Raw genomic sequence first — 22815 nt, 5'->3', positions numbered from 1 at the left:
GAGGCAAAAAACCAAGCTAAAACCCCTGAAAAGCACCACAGATTTTTGGTAGTCTTGCATTACTGAGAAGAAAAATATTTAAAAAATACTGGTGTTCAAGACCTGCCCAGGGGCAGGCTCCACATGGATACACCAGGCCAGGGTTCATCCTCGGACCGAGTCCAGCCTGCCCCTATGGTTTGTATGGTCCAAGAGCTAAGAACAGTTTATATAATTTTAAATGACTGAGAAAAAAAATCAAAAGAAGAATAATATTTTAATTCATGAAACTCAAATTTCTGTGTCTATGAGCAATGCTTTATTGAAATATGTCTATACCCTTTATTTATATATTGACTTTGGTCACTTTTGTACAACAATGAGTAGTTGCAAAGAAACTGGGTGACCAAAGCCTAAAATATCTACTACCTGACACTTTATAGAAAATATTTGCTGACCTACAATAGGCTGTTAGTTGAAACTCTGGGTGGGCAAACACCCTAAGAACAAAAGCAAACCAGAGGTAGACTGGGTCTCACCAAAGCTCAACCCAACCTCATGTTGGCTCAGCTCTGATTGGATTAAGGTAATTAGCCTCCACTCTATCTCCATGGTGGAAGAAGGATAAATCTTTGCTAGTGAAAGATATTATCATCTTAAGCCTCTACAATTTTTATACACATTTTATACATATTGCAGCATTCAGAAAACTACTAACTTTTTTGATCTGAGCTGACCTGTGATAGATATAAAGAAGCCTGTCTTAACTAGTAGGCTCAACAGCAATCCATTAACATCCAACATTTCAAACAAGCAGTTTTAATCTATGTTATTTAAAGAAAAATAAAACAGAAGTAACAGTATGACCAAAAAGCACTTTTCTTGGTAAGAAAACTTAAAATATGTGCCTGGAATAATAGCATTCTAACTAGATGTTAGTTTACATTGTAAAATACTCCAGTAACATATGAAACAAAATCTATGAATTACTTATTTTGTAGAAAAAAGAAAATTAGTAATTAACCAGTTATAAATCATTCTGAGCTATAAGACTGTATTCTAGGACTCATTTTTTAATATCACATGAATTCACAGGTACTGGTATCATATTTTAGGCATCTACCGTGCTGAGAAGACAGATGAGTACAGATATGGGAAAAACTGATAACATTGAAATGTTACAGTTACACAAAATGTTAAGCCTACATCTCTCCCAGGATTTTAAAATTTGACTTTAATAGCCTTTTATAATGAAAAGAACAACTCAAATGTACAAGACAGCTGAGAAGTTCAACAGGTACAGAACTGCAAAATCACTGAAATCATTTTAATTAGTATATATTAAGGTTTTATATCTGTGGCATCAGTAAATCATAACTCCCAGATATAGCAGATCAGGTCATTTTAATTTATAACCTATCATAATTTGCAACATATGTCTTATTAGTGCCAATGAAATGTAACCTAATTGTGCTCAAAAGTCAGGTCACAAAATAATTGTAAAAGATTCACACACATATAGCTATACTTTTATACAGAAGGCATACAGACATAGCTATGAATATAAAATTATATGTAGTGATAAAAGTTAGACATGTATGCATTCAAATATATACATATAACCGGTAAACTGATTTTTTTATTTAGCTCAGTTGTATAACCAGCTTGTGAACAGTTACCTTATAACATAGGAATGAACAATATTATCTTGATATTGTCTGAGAAAGACAGAATTACCATTAAAATAAAAGGACTTTTACAATTATAGACTTTTAAAAAAGTTGACTTTCTAAAAACTTTTTAAAAAGTTTTAAATACTCCTCATCACTTTCCTCACTTTTAGAGCTCTTCAATGATAGATGTCTCTGAACAAGGCTCTAATAATTTGATCAGATAAAGGCTGTGAATGTGGTCAAATAATGAATCATCAGGAGTATACGCTATTTATCATTTTAGACGAATTATAAGTACTCTTTTAACATTAAACTCAATGTTAAAAAAACTTATAAGTATCATCAGTAACAGACTTCATTTATATAATTTACTAATTTAAAAACAAGGTTTACTTTCATCTAATCCTCGAAATTATTTTTAAAAACTCTTCACATAGATGAAAACAGTCAATTTTTAAGCAAATTAACGTCATTACATTGGGAACTGGAAAATACTAAAGATAACCCAGCACATTCATGCAATTAATTGTTGTATTTAAGTGTCTGATTAAAGGCAAGAAGCCATATGTATAAATCTTTATATCACCTATTCCTTAATAACTAGAAGAATGCTATGCCTCAAAACACAAAAATAAAATATTACTTATAGTGCCACAATACTTTTCTCTATACACCATATTTAATTCCAATGAAAAGATCAGAGTCCTCAGAGAGACATATTGCGAACAAAAACTCCCTAGTAGGTGGTGGGAAGTCAGGCCAGCAGTCAAGCAGAACCCATAGAGATGACAGAGCTGTGACATCCAGCACAGTCCCCTCAGAGAGAAAAAGGAAAACCACATGGCACTGCTGAAATGCCGAGTTAATTCTTTCTCCTATCTGGGCATTCAATATTACAGCTTTAAAATTATCTCAATCAGATTATGGCTTCTTTAGACAAGACCCTCTTTTAAGAAACACACATTCTCAAAGTGCAACGCCGAAACACCATAAAAACTTAAATAACCTACCATTTTCTTTGCATTCTTCTGGAGGTTTAGCCTTTTTCGCAAGTCGTGGATCCAGCCATGATGTTGTCTTTGTGTTATGGCTGAAAAGAAAAGAGATCACTCTGAACAGACACATACTGAAAGGAATCAAGTTTATTCCTTAAGAAAAAAAAAAAAAAAAAGAGGGGGTTAGACCAACAAAATTGCAATCGATACACTTAATTTGCTTACTGGTTCTAAGTAGCCCTGAAGGAGGTGTAAGAGTAATCGTGCAAGGCAGCTGTAAAATTGGCAACCTCAGCTCCCTGTCCTCAAAGCAGCTATTTTTATTAAAATCAACTAGAATGTTGCCAAGTTAACCTCATTGAAAATGCAGAACTCATCCAGAGCAAAAGGAATTTATTACAAATACAGGATTCTCCAGTTGGAAGAGCACAGTTCGCAGGCTCTGATTCTGTTTCCTGAGTTTTGCAAAAGAATTATTTTCATCTTAAACCTGCTCTTTCATAAATGGTTGTTTTGTTACTCTTTAACTACAGAGCTGGTAGAGGCAGTACAAAAGTGATGCAAATTATAGCATGTTCTTGGGATTCCTACATTTTCTCAAAAAGTAATTAATAGCAATTTCATTAGCCCACATTTAGCTATCTTCCATCTAAATACTTTCAATCCAGCTAGGAAGATAGATAAAAATGTCTGTACTCTAGCATTTCTGGAATGGAATTCTGGGAATTAATAATTTTTCATGACAGTTTCATTTTAAAAAATGTTTTCTGGGAAGTCTTTTGCCAGAAATTTAAAAAGCAAAGGAGAGAGGTTATTAGAGCAGTGTCTTGAAAAGAGGTCCTGGAATTACCTGCATTGGAATCACCTGGTGGACTTATTAACAATGCATATTCTGGTAGTTTGGTAGTTCTCATAGAACTACCAAATCAGAATCTTTGAGGTGGAGCCGCAAAATCTCCATCTTTGGCTAGCACTCCAGATGATTCTTATGCACACTGTAATTTGTTACTTGAGAACTACTCGAAACCATACATTGGAGCTAAAGTCTTTACTGTGAATAGCTGTCTCAAGTTACCTCATCTATCAATGGACAAATTATCAAGGATGTGACATCTGTGAGGGCTTCAGAAATGAGCAGAGTCACAGGTGTAGAAAAGTGACGGTTATATAGGGAAGAGTCAGAATGCAACGTGAAAGGAAAAAGTGGGAAAAAAAGGTTGGAAATATAAACTAAAGCCAGATAATAGAGATCTTTGAACACAGTTGTAAGGAAGTCAAAATTATAATATCAATTCACATGTATTTGCTCTTTCTTCAGTGAAATTTAACTATATTTTATCATATCAGAGCTACAAGTGTTAGCTAAATAATCTGATGAACCAATCTGCACTTAAAGCAAAGTTCAGAAAATTCTCCCAGGAAGCATATTTCATAGCAAGCTTCTAGAGTTTAAGTGCCTACTTAATGAAGGGAATTTCAAGGCAGAAAGGAGGAAGGATGGAGTTAAGGTGGGCAGTGGGCAAATGATTCCAGAGTGTTAAAGCTCTCTTTAAATAGTGTTTTTTGGATGATAGTACATCTGCCTAAGTGTAGAGCCATCTCCGATCTGAGAACTGAGACATTAATATCCTTGGGTCATGAAGTTTCTGCTCTTAAAGAACATTCCCTTTTAGTTCTTACTTTCATGTGGGGTAAAGAGAAAATACTTTCCAATCATTTTCTTCACACTTAGGAACTCCTCAATGATTGATCCCTCTGAGCAGGGCTCTAATAATCTGATGAGATGAAGTCTATGAATTTGGTGAAATTATAAATTGTCAGGAGAGCATGCTAGCTTTTATTTTCCTCCAATGTGACTTTTGTATAGTGTGATAGTGCTTCATTATCGACTATCAGAAGGATGTAAAGTATTGCAGTATCTCATTCTGGTCCTCATTTACAGTCATGTCAATATCATCTAGTCTTTTTCTCTCAACTAAAGACTTGATGCCCATGGACAGAATGGGGGTTATGACTATCCTGTTGTGAGGATAGTTGCACTGGGTTCGGTGCTTGCTGCTCCCATTTGAAAAATAAAGTCACTGTAAAGATGCTCTTTATAGACGTGCCTCAGTTCAAAGTGTGTGTGTGTGTGTGTGTGTGTGTATGAGAGTGTGTTGATGTCTATGTTTTTATATACTAGCAACAAATTTGGCAGGTGACTAAGGAAAATAAACTTCCCTTCTTTTTACCCACATCTGCTTCTTCCAAATTCTTCCCCCCTTTTTGGAGGAAAGTCATTTCTAGGTCTCTAAGACATATTCACAAAAACACACACACCTATGGATAAGTATGAAGGGGCCATTACTAAGCCACCGCAGGGAGTCAAATTACCATTTCTATACCACACCACCATGGGTTTCAAATACTGGCTAATTTAGTAGAGAAGCATGAATTTCCTAGCTTTCCTGAGTTTCTATAAAGCATTTCATTACAGGATGATTGTTTTTTAGGTTGAGCTAGCATTAATGGTATGTCACTTTAAAAGATTTTGACAGCTTGAGTCTCTTATAGTTAACAGCATTTTTTTTTTTTTTTTTTTTTTATTTATTTATTTATGGCTGTGTTGGGTCTTCGTTTCTGTGCGAGGGCTTTCTCTAGTTGTGGCAGGCGGGGGCCACTCTTCATCGCGGTGCGCGGGCCTCTCACTATCGCGGCCTCTCTTGTTGTGGCGCACAGGCTCCAGACGCGCAGGCTCAGTAGTTGTGGCTCACGGGCCCAGTTGCTCCGTGGCATGTGGGATCTTCCCAGACCAGGGCTTGAACCCGTGTCCCCTGCATTGGCAGGCAGATTCTCAACCACTGCGCCACCAGGGAAGCCCCGTTAACAGCATTTTTAGCTGACCCTCTGAAATGATCCTGAAGGAAAGTGGGTAGTAGTTACCTCCAGCAATTGTCGCAAACATCACATGAAGATACCACACAGTATTTTTCAACAGTGGTTCTCACAAGCCTTGTAATTTGCATGCTTCTTCAAGATGCCTTACAAAGGGGATATTTTTAATGCATTTAGGAGACAATGGACCAAGTGGCTTTTCCACTTCCCTTAAACTATATATTCTTAAACCTCAACAATTCCATTTGAAAATAGGATTCAACATTGGGCAGGAGACTGTGTAAAACGGGACAGTTGAAGGATTTTTCACAATCTGCATACTATCCTTCCTCAAGTTTGAGGATGTGATTTCCTTTCACTTTCATTGCTAGAGTAGATTCAGATGCAGGATACCAGTTTTCTGCTTTTCTCCAAGTTGTGGGGAGCACAAATGACAGGAAGGTAAGATGCTAATGTTGTATTATCTTGTATTTCAATACTAGTTTCTTTAACAGGGACACATACACACACAGAGGCTACGTTTGCAAAGAAACTTTTTCTAGCTGAGGAATGGAACACATGTTTTCGAGGAACTTTGAATCATAATAATATACTATTCTATGTATTTCTATGGATAACGTTAATGTGAGGATTATGAAAAGTGAGGGATCAAGTTTAGTCAGTGGCTATTCAGGTTGTATAACTGTCCTATTTAAAAATCCGGATGAAAACCTTAAAACGTGGTCTATCCAAAAGTCTTCTCTGATTTTAAACTGAGTCTAGCTGGAGGACTGGAGCAAACCAGAAGTGAAATTTCATTCAACTTCCCAATTCTAGTTTAAATTCATATCAGAATGGCCTTGATGACGTGACAGGCTAACTTGCAATGATTAGAAATTTCTGGATATTTTGTAAGTTTAACCTTTGCCAAATTGACAAAAGCAGCACATTAAATAATATCTTATCTTTTGAGGAAACGTTCTTCTCATACAGAAAATGCTTCCCTTCAACAGGAAAAGCTGCTGACATTATGCCACACCATTGCAAAGTTATTCTTACTATCTTGTAACATTTCCTGATTGTCTACTTTGTCAGGGACTGTTCTAGAACTTTCACAGCTCACTTCATTTGATGCTAATGAGTCTCTGCGGCTCGTATTTTTAACTCCATTTTACAGACAGAGAAAGGAAGGTTGAGAGAAGATAGGTAATTTGTCCAAGGTTACACACCTAGTGCATGAAAGTGAAAGAGCTAGCATTAAACAGACATATCTGATTCCCAAGGCCAAAGTTTTTTTATGATCTGAAACCAGAGGCATACTAAACTTAAAACTTTGCTTTTGATACGGAGGTGCTTTATTTCACTCCCTTGGGGGGTAATCAGAGATCTTTTTCCCACCTCCATAGCCAGTGGTTTACAAACTGAGACCTTTATCTCCTATTTGAGAATAGTAATCACTGATTAAATGACTGTGTTGAATGTCTTGTACTTAGTAGGTATTATATTAAATTGCACATGCATAGAGATGATATAATCACTGGAAACATTTTCTCCTTACAAACCTGAATATTCAAATCACTTTAAAATCAAATTTGAGTATTTTTCCAGAATAAAGTCTTAAAATGGTGATTTATATAATCTACATATGAATATTAGGTCTTAGAGGTTATAAAGAATTAGGTGAATAAAAATGCTATCAAATGAGTGGAGTATTTATTAGGAGCAAAACAAAATTGTCATATAGGTCATGCCACAGTCTATCCTCCATTCTATCTTTTCATTTACTCTATGTTTGTCCAGTTGGGGCTCAAACTCCATAATGGTTTCTTAGGTCTATATAAGGCTCGATTCAAACCCAATTTTAAGACAAATCCTCTTTTCCTTTCTCTTTTCATTGTTTCCTTTTCCTCTCTCCTTCCTACCTTTGTCTTGACACCAAGATCAAAATAATGTTTTCACTACTGCACAAATACTGGATGACATTTCATCAACTGAAATCTGATTAGTAGAATAAGAAACTTTTATTATCAAATACACTCCTTTCCTTAGCTCCATTTTCTCTAAAAAACAGTAACAGACTTAAAACAATGACAAACACATTGAATTTAAAAAGTTCTCTGAAAAAGCCAATTCTGAATCGCAGTCTTTATCTGATAAACTGTGTTTTCATCCTGGGAAATACTAACTCAGAAGAATAATAAGAGATTGAACTCAATAATATCTGATGGCATGAAACATAATAACCTTTTGAACAAGGTAAACAAGGCCCAGGTAAATGTTTTAGAGTCCTCTGAGCAATTCAAGATGTATGTGGATGTTAAAGTTCCAACAGTGGTCACATAGGTTCAGAATCAATAATAGCATAGAGATTATTGACTGTATTTTATGTATTTTTAAAAATTAACATTAGTTTTTAGAGGAATATAGACTGATTCCATTCTACATTATAGTCAATAAAATTCTCAGAATGCTTACATTGTTTTCTGGAAGATTTTGTCTTCCCTCTAGACCATCATTGCAAAAAGAAGAACTATTAAATGCAATGATTGGATACATCTAATTGATGTCGAGCAGCTGAAGCTTTTTTGTTCAAGACTTGCATTGTGCTACTATCTTTTCTATTTATACATTGGTAATCCACATAAAAAATTATTGTCAATCTCTATAGTGGTTATCTGTTTCCTAAATAATATTCCTAAAATTTCATTAAGCATATGGATATATGAGTTTGCCATCATATTGTCTTCCATATGTTTAGAAAACATTTTTAAAGCAGTTTTATCATAAATATTGTTTTGGATATTATGGGTATTTGTTGCATACTGTTTTGTCTAAAACACTTATTTTCTGTTTGGAGATTGCACTAGAATCTTGTGCAGAAAAAAACATATAAAAATATTCAATATATCTACTGTTATTGTAATACAAATTACAGAGAGTAAGTCAAGACAAGATTTCACGACTCATCCTCATCCGTATGTGCTGAGCCTAGAATGAGAAAGCATTAGGCTTTACCAAAATAACGTCTTTTCTTTTCAATAAATTTCTCAAATATTTTGTCTTCTTTTAATAAATGAAAGTTCTAAATTTTTTGAAAATGGTAATTGGCGATTTACATAAAACTTAAGGAAATATAGCAACACAAGAAGCAACAGATTGTGTGTCTTATTTAGAATTTAAAAGCAAATTCAGCCTTTACAAAGATTGGGGAAACCATGTATAGCCATGACATTTTTCACAGATGTGATTTTCAGTTTCAAAAGCTTGCTTTTAAAAAATCTATTATTTAAGATGACATAGCATTCACTGCCATTCAGGAAGATGGTAGTAAACAAATAGGTTCTTGTTGCCGTTTTGTTTTTTGCCAAAGCAATAGCAGTCTCTTGTATGTCATTAACTAAACTGACTCCCAAACAAAGAACTAATTTAATGGGATTCCCAAAGCAAGTCAATCCAGATTAATCCTGTGGCAGCTCTTCTTTATGGAACATTTAGCCTCTGCAAAATGAATTTCTGGCTGAGAAACGTATAAAACAAATACTATTTGTACTATAAAAGTTTTTTTTTTTTTTCAGCCAATGCCTGTTTATATATTGGAGGTAGTATGGGATAATGGCAATGGCTTTGCAGGGTCACAAAGCGATAAGACCTTGGGAATGTTAATTTGTCCAAGGGTGCCTCAGAATCTCACCTATAAAATGGGAGTACCTCAGATGCTTTATAGGGTGGTTATGATATAATACATGTAAAGTACGCACCATGGCAAATTAGTTAAGAGCAAGGACCCTGGAGCCAGAGTATGTCCCATGAAAACATGAATCTTGTCAGTTTTGTTGACCACTATATTCCTAGGGTTCAATAAAATATTTCCTAGCACACAGTATGTGCCCAATAAATATGTGCTGAAAAAATGAAATCCAACATCCTGGCTTTGTCAATTCCTGGTTATATGACCAAGGGCAAGTTACTTACCTCTATAAGCCTCAGCAGCTTCCTAAAGTGAGAATTAAATGAGCAAAGTGTAAATGCTTAACATACTAGCTAATACTGTTAAACAAGCTGAACACAGCCTGAAAAAAGTAGGCACTCAATATGTGGTAACTATTATTATTAATTTGAATTTATAATTAATATACTGTCTATTTTAAAAGATAATATTAATGAAAAAGATATTATGAGTTAAGGAAACTACTGGTTTTAAATAGTGTTATGTATTTGAAAGTCTTTTTAAAATTTTTAAACATGTGACATTATAAATGCTTTAAAGCATGTTTGGAAGAGTGCATTCACCTGCATTTAAAATTCTGTTGTTTAAAAATACTTTCTCAGATATTCACCTTTTCCCATTAAATATCACTGTAAGTGATAAAAGGAATCTGCTTTTATTATTCATCAAAGGAAGTAGTTTTGAAGAGTGTGGGAAACACAGTTGGCCCACGTGTTCAGTATTGAGAACAATGACAAAAATTCCTCTCATATTCTAAATGCAGCACTTGTAAAGTACTGAGATATAAACTACTTTGCAATATTGAGTAAATCAGTAATTATTTTAAAACATTATTGCATGGAAGACAAAAAAATGAAATTACTTATTACCTTAACTCAAAACCCACCACATATATATATATATATATATATATACACACACACACACACATACATACATGTATGTATGTATGTATACATATACATATATGTGTGTGTATTTCAAAAAATATATACATAAATGAACACTTCAGCATAGGTAGAGTTCCCCTCTTCTACTCAGAAATGAGTACATAAATATATATAAATATATATAAATATATATATATATATAAATATATATATATATATATATATATAAATTTTTACACAGAACTGCAGGGTCCTTCTTCTTTATTTCACTTATTTTATATTTTATCATGATATTTGTTCCATTGGAAACAAGATTCAGTAAAGTGTAATAAGGACGTGATACCTACCAGGGGAGACTTCCATTACTCTAAGCAACTCTCGCAATATTCGTACCAGAGTAGTTTTCACTGGTATCATCAGCTCTCCTTACCTCACAAATCTCTATTTTTCTGTCTCTTCTACCTTTTCTTCTGTCTGTTTCACCTTCCTCTTAACTTACTCTACTTTCCCTTTTTATTTTCTTTTTTTACTATGATTTTGCTTCAGGACTGCAAACTTTTATGTTACAAATAATATTTGTTTTTTAAGTTTCTTCGTCAGAAATTCTGGGACATATCATGACTTAGTCCCTAAGAAACTCCTAATGCCCCATCAGGGTCCCTCTCCTGTCCCTGCATCCTTCTCTACCAGATTGTTTCCAAGGGACTTTTATAGTATAGAGTTAATTTACATAAGAATTCATTATGAATTCAACAGCAAAGATACCCACAGATTAATGACAGTGGGTTGAAATGTTGATTTTGTCAAATGTAGTTAGGAAGGAAAGATGTATTCCCGAGCAAAGAGTGAAAGCAGTCAGGAGAAACTTAACTGAGAGAAAAGTACAGCAGAGTGAAATGCAGGCTAGTGAGAAAGGAAGAGGCAGCGCAGGTTGTGATGGTGTGAAAATGGGGGACCATATGAGAAAGACACTGATCCCTCCCTGCTCTGTGACACCTGAGCTTATCACACTGAGTCTTGAGAGTCAAAGTAAGCTTTTTGAAGGAAGACAAGACAGATCTCAGATCTCAAGCTGGTCCTGGTGAAGGGTGGGCCAGGGGATGCCTCCGTTCTGTGAATGACCTCTTTAAGCAGGCATTTGCCACTGCCTCTTACATTAATCACCTTTCCATCACACGCTCACTTCAGCCCTTACTCCAGGCTTCTTCTCTCTCCCTGACCTCTGGATGAGTCTCCCTCAGCATTAGCATTCTCACTGCGAATCAAACTGTCTCCTTTTTTTTTGTCTTAATTTTTCAGCTCAACATCTCTGCTCCTAAAACTACCAGTCTTCTCACTGGTCTTTGCAATGACAGTTCCTATACCTGGAGTGCTCTATCTACCTGTTACCAACTTTTCAAGTCTTTGTTATTTTACCTTCCCTAGGATGCTTCCTTTTATTAAGTCTACACTAAGCGTATCCTTCTCTGAATAGGATCACAAAACTCAAAAATCATTGTTTACTAATTAACTATTCCTCTTATTCTCTCTTCCCCAACTTGACAATAAATTTAAGAGCAGGGACAAAATCTAATGAATCTTTGGATTCTGACACTGGATGACTGACTAGAATATTAATAGAGTCATTTGGGTCGATTCTCCCAAGTCCTGACAGAGCCTCATCATTTACTATAAACCATGAACACAACTTCTGTCTTATGAGAAGTCCTTTTTCTCCACGATCCCAAAATCTGACACAGTTAAAAGGGGAAAGTTTACTTTATAATCTTAAAAAAGGAGGTTTTTATAATTGCAATTGGAAACACTGTAAGGAAACAGCTTTTTCATCAACTTGCCCTGCTGGTTTTCTTTTATTACTTCCGCATGTCTTACTCCGTCTGTATTATATAATAAAAATGTGTACGTCATGAGTCTCCCTGTTCTAAACATCAATTGTTCTGAACACCAATGCATGACCTCACATCTAGGGTTTATATTTTGACTTCTGGTCTGCAATGGTGCTATGCTATGCTTATCAATAACAAAATTATGTTTTTGATATAAATACTTCTGAACATTTAAAAAATTCTATATGACTTTCTCTTTTCCAATTAATTGATAAAAGATGTCTCTGGGTCATTGATTATAGCAATAAGAAATATGCAAGAGATTCTTATTCTTTTTTTTTAAACTTATAAGATTTGTCAAAAGGTGAATGGTGGCAATATATTTTCTGCATTTCTCATCCATGTTGGAGTCAAGCAGAGCACCAAGTAATTACCTGGTTATGTATTTCCTTGGCCACATGTTATAAAGTTTTCATGTGAGAATTAAATATTGGCATGTGGTAACATTTCAATTTCACAATTGAGTTCTGCCTATGGAGATCTAAGTCCCAAATCACTCCAGGTTGGGAAAGGGAATCTAGTTTTAATATTTTTCTCAAATAATCAGAGTTTACATATTTTTACCTACTATCAGCACTGAAAACTTCAGATTCTATTAATTTTTCTCTTTGAGTCCTCTACAACTTTGAGGGAATAAGGGTTGTTGTTCATTTACAATATTTTCAGTTTTTATTCTTTCCAATGAACATTTTGATTGTCTCATGCACATCAACAATTTAATTTTGAGCTAAGATCAACTTAGGAGTTTTAAAAAGTTGTTCTACTCCTAGAAGATAAAGAAAAGGAAAGCTAGACAATGTTGTTAATAAAATATATAAAAATTCAGTTTGGGAAAAAAAGTCCCTAAAGAAAGAAAAGATTAGATTGAGTATGTACCACTAGTGAGTTCAGAATTAGCATTTCATTTTCCTTGCCAAGTCATAAAAATGGTAAGCAACAAATAGAATGGAATTTAATAAAAATAAGTATGATAAACTATACAAACACATGATTTTATTGACACCTGATCTCAGGGTCAAATGCTTAAAACATTCTCATTTGTGACTAGCAAGTATTTTGCTCTCAGTAGTTGCATCCTATTAAACCACTGGACACGATGGTTGAGGTTTCCAGAAATCTGATTTAAAAGATGGGTATTATCTCATTTGAACTACATGGAGGTCTTGGAAGGGTACAGTAAACATTTCCTCATGACAAGTTCACTATTTCTAATTCAATAATAACATCACATGGAGATTTGCCTTTTTAGTCATGACTGCAACAAATTTTACAGTGGTATTGTTTAATTCATTCTTTTATTTACAGCTGCAAACTAGGATCTTTAATTGTATTAAGGTGCTATCCCCTTATTCTCTCACAAAGAAGGAAGCGAATATCACAATTAATGAAATTCAATACTTTGACCACATCTCCCTTGACAACATCATTTATGTACTACTATGATCTTTGTGGAAATGTTCAGAGAAATGTGTGAAACTCACTCAATGAAGTAGACTTCACCCTTCTCCGTATAGGCCATTTCCCAGTTATCAGGCAATGCGTCTGATTCCTCATGTTCTTCAGGTTTAGTTGGCTTGGCATCATCCATCTCTTCCTTCACTTCCTCGGGCTGACTATACACTGGTGCAGGGTAAGGCTGGGAGGGTGTCTCCCCTGAGGCACCTGCACTCTTGTCTTCATGTTCACTGGATTCTATGAGAGAACAAGAGCGTATGGTTAGTCACTCGAGCCACTGTAACTCCTGAGTGAGTGTGGACCATGCTCATCAGGGAATGAGCTCTATGAAGGCTACTAGGAAAAGCACAATTGTCACCAGCTTTGAAAATTATCAGTAGGCCTATCGGAGTTCCCCTTTCACTCATCATTCTCACCTATCCTTCAACTAATTATTGCTGATGACTAACTTGGATGACCATTTCACAACGCAGGGGTGGCAGACAGTGTAATGCTCCCTAAGGATGCCCATGCCCTACGCCCTGGAACATGTGATTTTTACCTTACGTGGCAAAAGAAGATTTGCAGAACTGATTAAACTAAGGACCTTGTGATTGGGGGATTATCTTCAATTATTCAGGTGGGCTTATTTTAATGACAAGGGTCTTTACAAGTGTAAGAGGAAAGCAGAAGAGGAGTGTGAGAGGGAGATGTGACTACTGAAGAATGGCAAAAGAGATGCACTGTTGCTGACTTTGAAGACAGAAAGGGACCAAACACAAGCTAAGAAATGTGGGTGGCCTTTAGAAGCTGGCAAGGCAAAAGAATAGATTCTCTTCTAGAGCCTCTAGAAAAGAACAGTTTTTCAGACATCTTGATTTTAGCCCAGTGAGACCCAGGTCAGACTTCTAACCTACAGAGCTGTATGATAAAAAATATGCATTGTTTTAAGTCATTAGGTGTGTGGTAATTTGTTACAGCAGCAATAGAAAACTAATACAACAGAGCAAAAACTAAAAGAGATACATACCTTAAGAGAAATGATAAAAGGCTTGGAGGACAGACCCAAGGGTACCAACATGCAAATGGTATGAGCTCCAGAATGAGGAAAAGGGCCACATGGAGAAGAAATAACAACTCAATAAAAATAGAATATAAGTTGCCGAAGATGAAGAAACACTTGAATCTGAAGATTAAAATGGTTCACTGAATCTGAGGCCAAATTAATGAAGCATATATTTCACCTAAACACATCTAGGTGAAATTTCCAAGCTCCAATGTTCAAAAACAACTTTACCAGCTTCCACATTGAAGAAAATTACCAAAAAAAAGAGGACCAGAAGATCATCAGACGTTTCATCTATAATACCCTAAGCTCAAAGACAGTAAGGTAACATCTGTAGTAACTTGAGGAAAAGAAAAGTACAGCAACCCAAGAACTTAACTCTACCAAAATATTATTCATCTATCTAGGCAAAAGAAAGTCACTTTTAAACATGCAAAAGTTCTGAATGAAATCTTACCTTTGGAAAGCTCAGGTTCAGAGAAATTTCCTACAAGGTAAGACGGTGATTGGGAGAGAAATTCAAAGGGGAAATGTTTAGATTTAAGATACTCCCTGGTTCATTCAGGGATTCAGCACCACTATATTTAGGTTTTGGTCTCGGGTGTGGCAAGGTAATGGTAAGAAGAGGGAAACCACAGAAATGATCGAGGGAGCCAAAAGCAGAGGGGGCCTATAACTACTTTAGTTTGGAACTTTGGGACGAATGTTTCCTGCAGAGTGGCTCCACATCTCCACTGGGGTGTCAGAGATAAATGGATGAACACATTTGGCAAATACTACTCCCAAGACTTCCCTGTGGCATGGACATAATGCAGAAGTCCAAGTATGCTCTGGTGGAGACTTGGAAAGTAGCTAAGAATAGAGAACCGATCCGCCTGCACTGAGGGTCACTATGGCTTCTTCACAGCAGAAGGCGTGGTGGGGACAGCTTAACCCAGAAACTAGAAGGAGACACTGCTGACATACAATGTTAACATGCTGATGAGGCAGCCCTCTTGGAAATACGAAATTCCACAATTGTTTGGGAACCGAATCCATAGCTATTAACATTTAAAAAATATACAAATACATATATGCTTCGACTCAGTAATCCCAGTTTGAGAATATAACCTCTAGGAATAAAGGTGCTGGTGTATAAAAATACCTATATAATTATATATACCGTAGCACTGTTTGTAGTAGCAAAGACCTGGAAATGATTTGGATGCCTATCAATGAGGGCATGATTAAACAAATTGTGGTTATCATTACCATGGAAAACTATGTAGTGTAAAGACCTGCTGACCTGGAAAAGGTGCTAATCATTACTATTCAAAGAGTAATCCAAGTTGAAGAGTAATACGTGTACACTGTTAATTCTATTTAAAAAAAAAAAATAAGCAAACACCAAGCTAGATATATGCATATAATTTTGTTTACAACTATATGAACATAAAAACAAGATGGAAAGATGTACAACAGATGGTTAACTTTGATTAAACAAAAACAGTAAATTTGTATGGGTGTGGGAGTTTTTTTACATATCTTTGCATTAGTTGGCTATTATAAGTTTAAAAATAATAAAGGTAATTTAAAATGAGTAAATTAAAGTAGAATGTACTTTTTGTCTTAATCAATGGCTTGGATTAATTTTTTTCCCCGTATGCGTCAGTCTCAGAGAGCAATAAGAAAGCATCTTTAGGAATTAGGACAAGAACACTTTATAAGCTTTTGTTGTTTTGCCCTTAAAAAGAAGATTTTATGAAAATAATATGGTCCTTAGTGACGTAGTCTCCCAGCTGATTCTTCATACAGATTTAACCTTTGTAAACTGTGCAAGAAAGAAACAGCAAGAGAAGGTACCATTGCTCTTTTTAGATTCTCTTTGCTGTACCTTATTACAGCATGTAATGCTGTACTCTTGAATCGTACTGTACTGTTGAAGTACTGTTGAAGAGTACTGCTGAAGCATACTGTTCTCAGGTATTTCCAAATGTCATGTTGCATTTGAAAAGTTAAAATGCAAGGTCATGATCTGAACACATTCATTTATTCAATATTCACCTAATCAGTAATTATTAAACACTCAATTGGTGTCAGGCACCGAGGACAGAAGAGCAAACAAGAGAGGCATGATCCTTGCTCTCACAGAACTCAAAATATGTCAAGATGTGTAGTTTTTAAACAATTTTAAGTGCGATGAATACTATCAAAGGGAAAGATGAGATCTTACGCATACACAGTCCTCATAAAGAATCAAGGAAAGCCCTTTTTCCAACATGTTATCAAATCTGAGACTAGAAAAAGGAGTCAAGAGACTTCTTTCAGAGGAAAGTAAGGGAGAAAGAAATACATAAAAAAGGAATAGATTAGGCCTTAGAAAGCATGCTCAGAATTTGGGACTGTATCCTGAGAGTAATGAGAAGGTACTGATGTGTCTTAACCAAGGGGATGACACAAGTAGTTTTTTATTCTCCACAAAGACCCTCTTAGCTATTCTGGGGGTTTGAGAGTGTTAAGAGTAGATATTTACAGACCATTGGGGAGTTATTTTTGTGGTTGAGACAGAGACGATGGTGGCATGGGCATGGCTTCTTTTTACGAACTGAAAAAAAATTTAGAATACGGATTTGGTATGATTTTTTAAAAAATGTACAGATAAGGACAAATGAGAAGTCATGGTAAACCCAGTGGGGGGCAAAGCAATTCACTGAGCTAGGCACCATGACAGAAGGAGCAGGACTTTGTCAGGAGTGGGAAAGATAATGGCTGTAACTTTAGGCACAAGAGATAGAAGTCCATGCCAAACTCACAATGGAGATGTCAAATCAATGAGTTCTTGGCTGGAGGGAATCAGCTTGAAAGACAACAGCATATGGATAGATTGTATTATAATTTAAGCCACAGGAGTGAATGAAATTGCCTAGAGAGACAGTGCAGCAAGTGGAAACAAGAATACCTAGAGCAGCTGTCTAAGGAACTCCAACATTTAACAGTCAGCGAGAGAATGATGAGGGAAGAGCAACCAGGGAAGTAACAGAAAAACCAGTTGATCTTTATGCCACAGAAGCCAAGCAAAGGTCAATGAGGAGGAAACACTTAACTGTGGCCAAAACTTCTAAACAGTCCATCAGCAAGATTAGGATGTAAAATCTAATGAAATTAATGATATGGAGGTCACTGGTGATGTTAGCTACCAGCTGTGGTAGTAGTTGCAGTGGAGTGGTGGATGGGAAAGTCAAGTTGGAATGGATTAAATGAATGCATAAAGAGAAAATATAGAATATGCTAACAGAGAAAGTCAAAGATTAGCTATGAACAAATAAACTTTTTTCTTCATCTAAATAACTATTATATTTTCAAGAGAAATGTTAGGCATCTCCTGAAAAAAAAAGTCTACAGTCTTTGGAGATGTCTATAGTTATATTTATTGATGTGCTAGAGATTACTGAGCCAAGTTCTCCCAGTTTATCTAACTCCTTTATTCTTTCATTCCTTTATTCTTACCTAATCAATCAATTGTTACATTAGCAAACATGAATTTATACCTACAATGTGCAACATACTTGACAAGAGCTTAATGGGGGAGAGAAAAAGAACTTTTTATCAGGCTACTGAGAATTGGGTTGAGATGTAAGTAATAAGGAGCATCCACCTTCTTTATTTGAAGAAAATAAGAGAAAAAAAGTGAGTAAGGCAAATGGACAACCACAACATTCCCACATTTACTATTCATAAAGGCTAATCTAGGGATGCAGTTTATGGTGAGGGTCAAGGGCTTCTGGTAAAATGCAGAATCAAGCCAATATACCCACAGGCAGTACTGAACCAGGGCAGGCTTCCCATGCAGGGGTAGAACCTGTTCCCGGAAGAGCCATGCAGAGTATTAAGAGGAAATAAAAAGAGGAGTTGAGCCAAGCAGGCTCAGATTATCTTTCAAAGATGTATCACTCAGAGAAGTCACTCTACCTCTTTTGGGCTGAATAAGTCAAGGAGCCAGTGGAGTGCAAATTAAGTACCCTCTTTGACATGCAAGACAACGTGGGAGGTGGAGAGGAGGTACTTCCCCCCAATGGATAACAATGCAGAGTACTACCACAATGATTTATTGAAGGATACTCAGTGACACAAAAGAGTTGTACACAATTCTCTAGGGAGATGATAAGGCACAGGGAAACAAGAGTACCTAAGGCAGCTGTCTGAGAAACTCCATTATTCAACAGTCAGCAAAGGAAGAAACTGCCACTATATTTCCTATATTATGTACTAGGAAAATGGTAGTAATTAATTAATTTATTAATTGAGCATCTGTTGAGCCCCTGCTAAGTGCCAAGCACTAGGCTAGGCAGTGGGCAGTAAAGGAGACTGTGGGTCAAATGGTATGTATTAGTTTGCTAGGGCTGTCATAACAAAATGGAACAAAACTGGATGACAATAAAAATTTATTGTTTTACAGCTCTGGAGACTAGAATCCTAGCACAAGGGTTCACCAGCAGGGCCATGCTCCCTCTGAAGATGTTACAGAAGGATCTGTTCCAGCCCTCTCTGCTGGCTTCTGGTAGTTCCTTGGTTTGTGGCAGCATAACTACAATCTTCATATGGTATTCTCCCTGTATACATGCCTGGGTCCTAATTTCCCCTTTTTAGAAGGAGACTAGTCGTACTGGGTCAGGGGCCCACCCTACTGATCTACAACTTAATTAGTAGAACTAATTACTACTACTACTTAGTTAAGATAACCTCATCCTATTTCCAAATAAGATCACATTCTGAGATTCTGGTGGTTTGGACTTCAGCATATGAATTTTGGGGGGAAACAATTCAACTCATTAAATAGTTCATTAGGCAAGTTTATCTTACAATCCACCAAACCAATATTTACCATGTCTGGGACTATAAATTATCATTTCATGCTACATTACAATTGTTTCCCTGCTTAGTAAGGAGAATAGAAATTAACTTCACTACATTTTAGATAATATAATTATGTCTTTCTTCCGTATGTGGCTTAATATTTTAAAAAATCAGATATGTTGGGTATTATATAAGTAACTGAGAAAGTACCCATTAAGAACAGAATGGACTTTTTAAAAAATAGGCTTTATATTTTAGATCAATCTTAAGTTCACAACAAAATTAAGAGAAAGGTACAGAAATTTCCTATATACTCCCTGTCCCCACAAATGCATCGTCTCCCCCATTACTAACATCCTCCACCAGCGTGGTACATTTGTTACAACTGATGAACCTACAGTGGCACATCATTATCACTCAAAGTCCATAGTTTACATCAGGGTTCACTCTTGGTGTTGTATGTTTCATGGGTTTGAACAAATGTATAATGACACACATCCACCACTGTAATAAACAGAGTAGTTTCACTGCCTTAAAAATCCTCTGTGCTCTGCTTTTCATCCCTCTCTCTCCTCTAACTCTTGGAAACCACTGATGTTTTTACTGTCTCCATAGTTTTGCCTTTTCCAGAATGTCATATAGTATAGAGAGTCTTTTCAGATTTGCTTCTTTCATTTAGTTAATACACATTTAAGTTTGCTTTGGCTTCTTTCATTTAGTAATACACATTTAAGTTTGCTTCATGTCTTTTAATAGCTTTATAGCTCATTTATTTGCAGCACTGAATAATATTCCATTGTCTGGATGTACCACCAAAACATACTTTTAGTAATTGAAGATAGGAAAGAACAGATTTGACTGACCAACCAAGGTGCACGTGTAGCCATTCCTCCTAGCATTCCCCTCCTGCCATGGAGTTCAGCTTAAAGTTATATGCATGCACATATGCCCTAACACAGATCTCATATATGTCAGATCTGCAGTTTGAGAAACCTTAGACTGTTTAAATTCTGACTAAAGAGAAAGAGCCAAATTACCCCAAGCATGTTTTACTTTTATAGTGGTTTGAAGGTATTTCTTGATTAAGCAGTGGTCATGTAGAATTGCCCTTTTTAACTTCCAAGACACATTTCTTAGCATGGTTTTATTGTTAAATCCAAACATGAATTTTTTGGATATGTAAATGTAATTTTCCCCCAAGACGCTTGCTGCTTAAGTGAAAACACTTTGTCAAACACTGGCATTTTTTGAGCATTCCATTTTGCATTTCTAGGTCGCTTAGATGCCTTGCAAACCAGAGCAAGGGGCTTATTTTTGCCGTAACAATAGAAACAAAAAATATTTCAATAAAGAAGGAACACCTATTTTTAAAGAATGATAATCAAAAAGAAAAGTTTCCCTTTGACCAGGACTGTTGTATTTCCTAGAAATTTATAGAAACATTGAGAAACAAAATGGGCATTGAAAATATACAGTCTTATAAGCAATGGCCTATAAAAACATGTTTTATGTACACTTTTATTGCTGTGAAGAATTAAGAAATATAGTTTCTTTCATTTTTCCTACCCTAAAGTTTTGTTGGATTCAGCAAATAATTTCCTTCTTCCCATACGAAATTCAGAAGAACTCAAAGATCTGTATATAGTACAGGGACCGAAAACCATTTAATGGGAAGAGAGGTAAATATATGCATTTTTGCATTTAGTACAGTCCACATAAATTCTACAGTTTTGCTCCAGTCTCAGGTTTTGATATTACAGTATGTATAGTAGCCATTCCACTTACTTACACGTTTATTACCCTAGCAGTATCTAACACATTGCCTTTTGGATACAAGACTAAGGATAAATCAGAATACCATGGTTTTGAAGGTCCATACTGAGTTTTATTAAAGAATAATCAGAAACCAAAATAAAACCATTTCAAGAAGAAGACTGCCTATTTTATACCTTAACCATATTTTCATTTGATATGGTCTATGCTTACAGTTAACCTTCAGCTTTCTGTAATTGCCATCCTTTGAAATGAGGGAAAATAATATCTTAAAGCCAGATAGGAAATTGTTGATTTTATTTCTTTGAACAGTCATAAAATTTGAATTTCCAAAATTTGTTTTACCCTGTAAGAGAGCTCTGTGACTTATATTTTTAATGGCTCTGGGACAAATTTTTTTTTTTTTTTAAACATCTTTATTGGAGTATAATTGCTTTACAATGGTGTGTTAGTTTCTGCTTTATAACAAAGTGAATCAGTTACACAAATACATATGTTCCCATATCTCTTCCCTCTTGCATATCCCTCCCTCCCACCCTCCCTATCCCACCCCTCTAGGTGGTCACAAAGCACAGAGCTGACCTCCCTGTGCTATGCAGCTGCTTCCCACTAGCTATCTATTTTACGTTTGGTAGTGTATATATGTCCATGCCACTCTCTCACTTTGTCACAGCTTACCCTTCCCCCTCCCCATATCCTCAAGTCCATTCTCTAGTAGGTCTGTGTCTTTATTCCCGTCTTGCCACTAGGGTCTCCGTGACCTTTTTTTTTTTTTCTTTTTCCTTATATTCCACATATATGTGTTAGCATACTGTATTTGTTTTTCTCTTTCTGACTCACTTCACTCTGTATGACAGACTCTAACTCCATCCACCTCACTACAAATAACTCAATTTCGTTTCTTTTTATGGCTGAGTAATATTCCATTGTATATATGTGCCACATCTTCTTTAACCATTCATCGGATGATGGACACTTAGGTTGCTTCCATGTCTTGGCTGTTGTAAATAGAGCTGCAATGAACATTTTGGTACATGACTCTATTTGAATTATGGTTTTCTCAGGGTATATGCCCAGTAGTGGGATTGCTGGGTCGTATGGTAGCTCTATTTTTAGTTTTTTAAGGAACCTCCATACGGTTCTCCATAGTGGCTGTATCAATTTACATTCCCACCAACAGTGCAAGAGGGTTCCCTTTTCTCCACAGCCTCTCCAGCATTTATTGTTTGTAGATTTTTTGATGATGGCCATTCTGACTGGTGGGAGATGATATCTCAGTGAAGTTTGATTTGCATTTCTCTAATGATTAATGATGTTGAGCATTCTTTCATGTGTTTGTTGACAATCTGTATATCTTCTTTGGAGAAATGTCTATTTAGGTCTTCTGCTCATTTTGGGATTGGGTTGTTTGGTTTTTTGTTGTTGAGCTGCATGAGCTGTTTGTAAATTGTGGAGATTAATCCTTTGTCAGTTGCTTCATTTGCAAATATTTAATCCCATTCTCAGGGTTGTCTTTTGGTCTTGTTTATGGTTTCCTTTGCTGTGCAAAAGCTTTTAAGTTTCATTAGGTCCCATTTGTTCATTTTTGTTTTTATTTCCATTTCTCTAGGAGCTGGGTCAAAAAGGATCTTGCTGTGATTTATGTAATAGAGTGTTCTGCCTATGTTTTCCTCTAAGAGTTTTATAGTGCCTGGCCTTACATTTAG

The 22815-nt window shown here is 35.8% G+C and overlaps 1 protein-coding gene across 9 annotated transcripts in view; it reads right to left on the bottom strand.

The window, feature by feature from the left end:
• The window catches only part of MAGI2 (membrane associated guanylate kinase, WW and PDZ domain containing 2), a 1338650-nt gene that overhangs the window by 459230 nt on the left and 856605 nt on the right, over nt 1–22815 (bottom strand). For all 9 annotated transcript variants that reach the window (XM_036863218.1, XM_036863220.1, XM_036863221.1 and 6 more), the window contains exons 5-6: nt 13485–13695; nt 2663–2742 (exon numbers count right to left, since the gene is read on the bottom strand). In XM_036863218.1, coding sequence (XP_036719113.1) covers nt 2663–2742; nt 13485–13695 — 291 coding nt within the window. The remainder of the gene's footprint in view (nt 1–2662; nt 2743–13484; nt 13696–22815) is intronic.

This window comes from Balaenoptera musculus, chromosome 9 (assembly GCF_009873245.2).
Source record: "Balaenoptera musculus isolate JJ_BM4_2016_0621 chromosome 9, mBalMus1.pri.v3, whole genome shotgun sequence".
NCBI lineage: Eukaryota > Metazoa > Chordata > Mammalia > Artiodactyla > Balaenopteridae > Balaenoptera > Balaenoptera musculus.
This window is presented reverse-complemented; position numbering and strand designations above follow the sequence as displayed.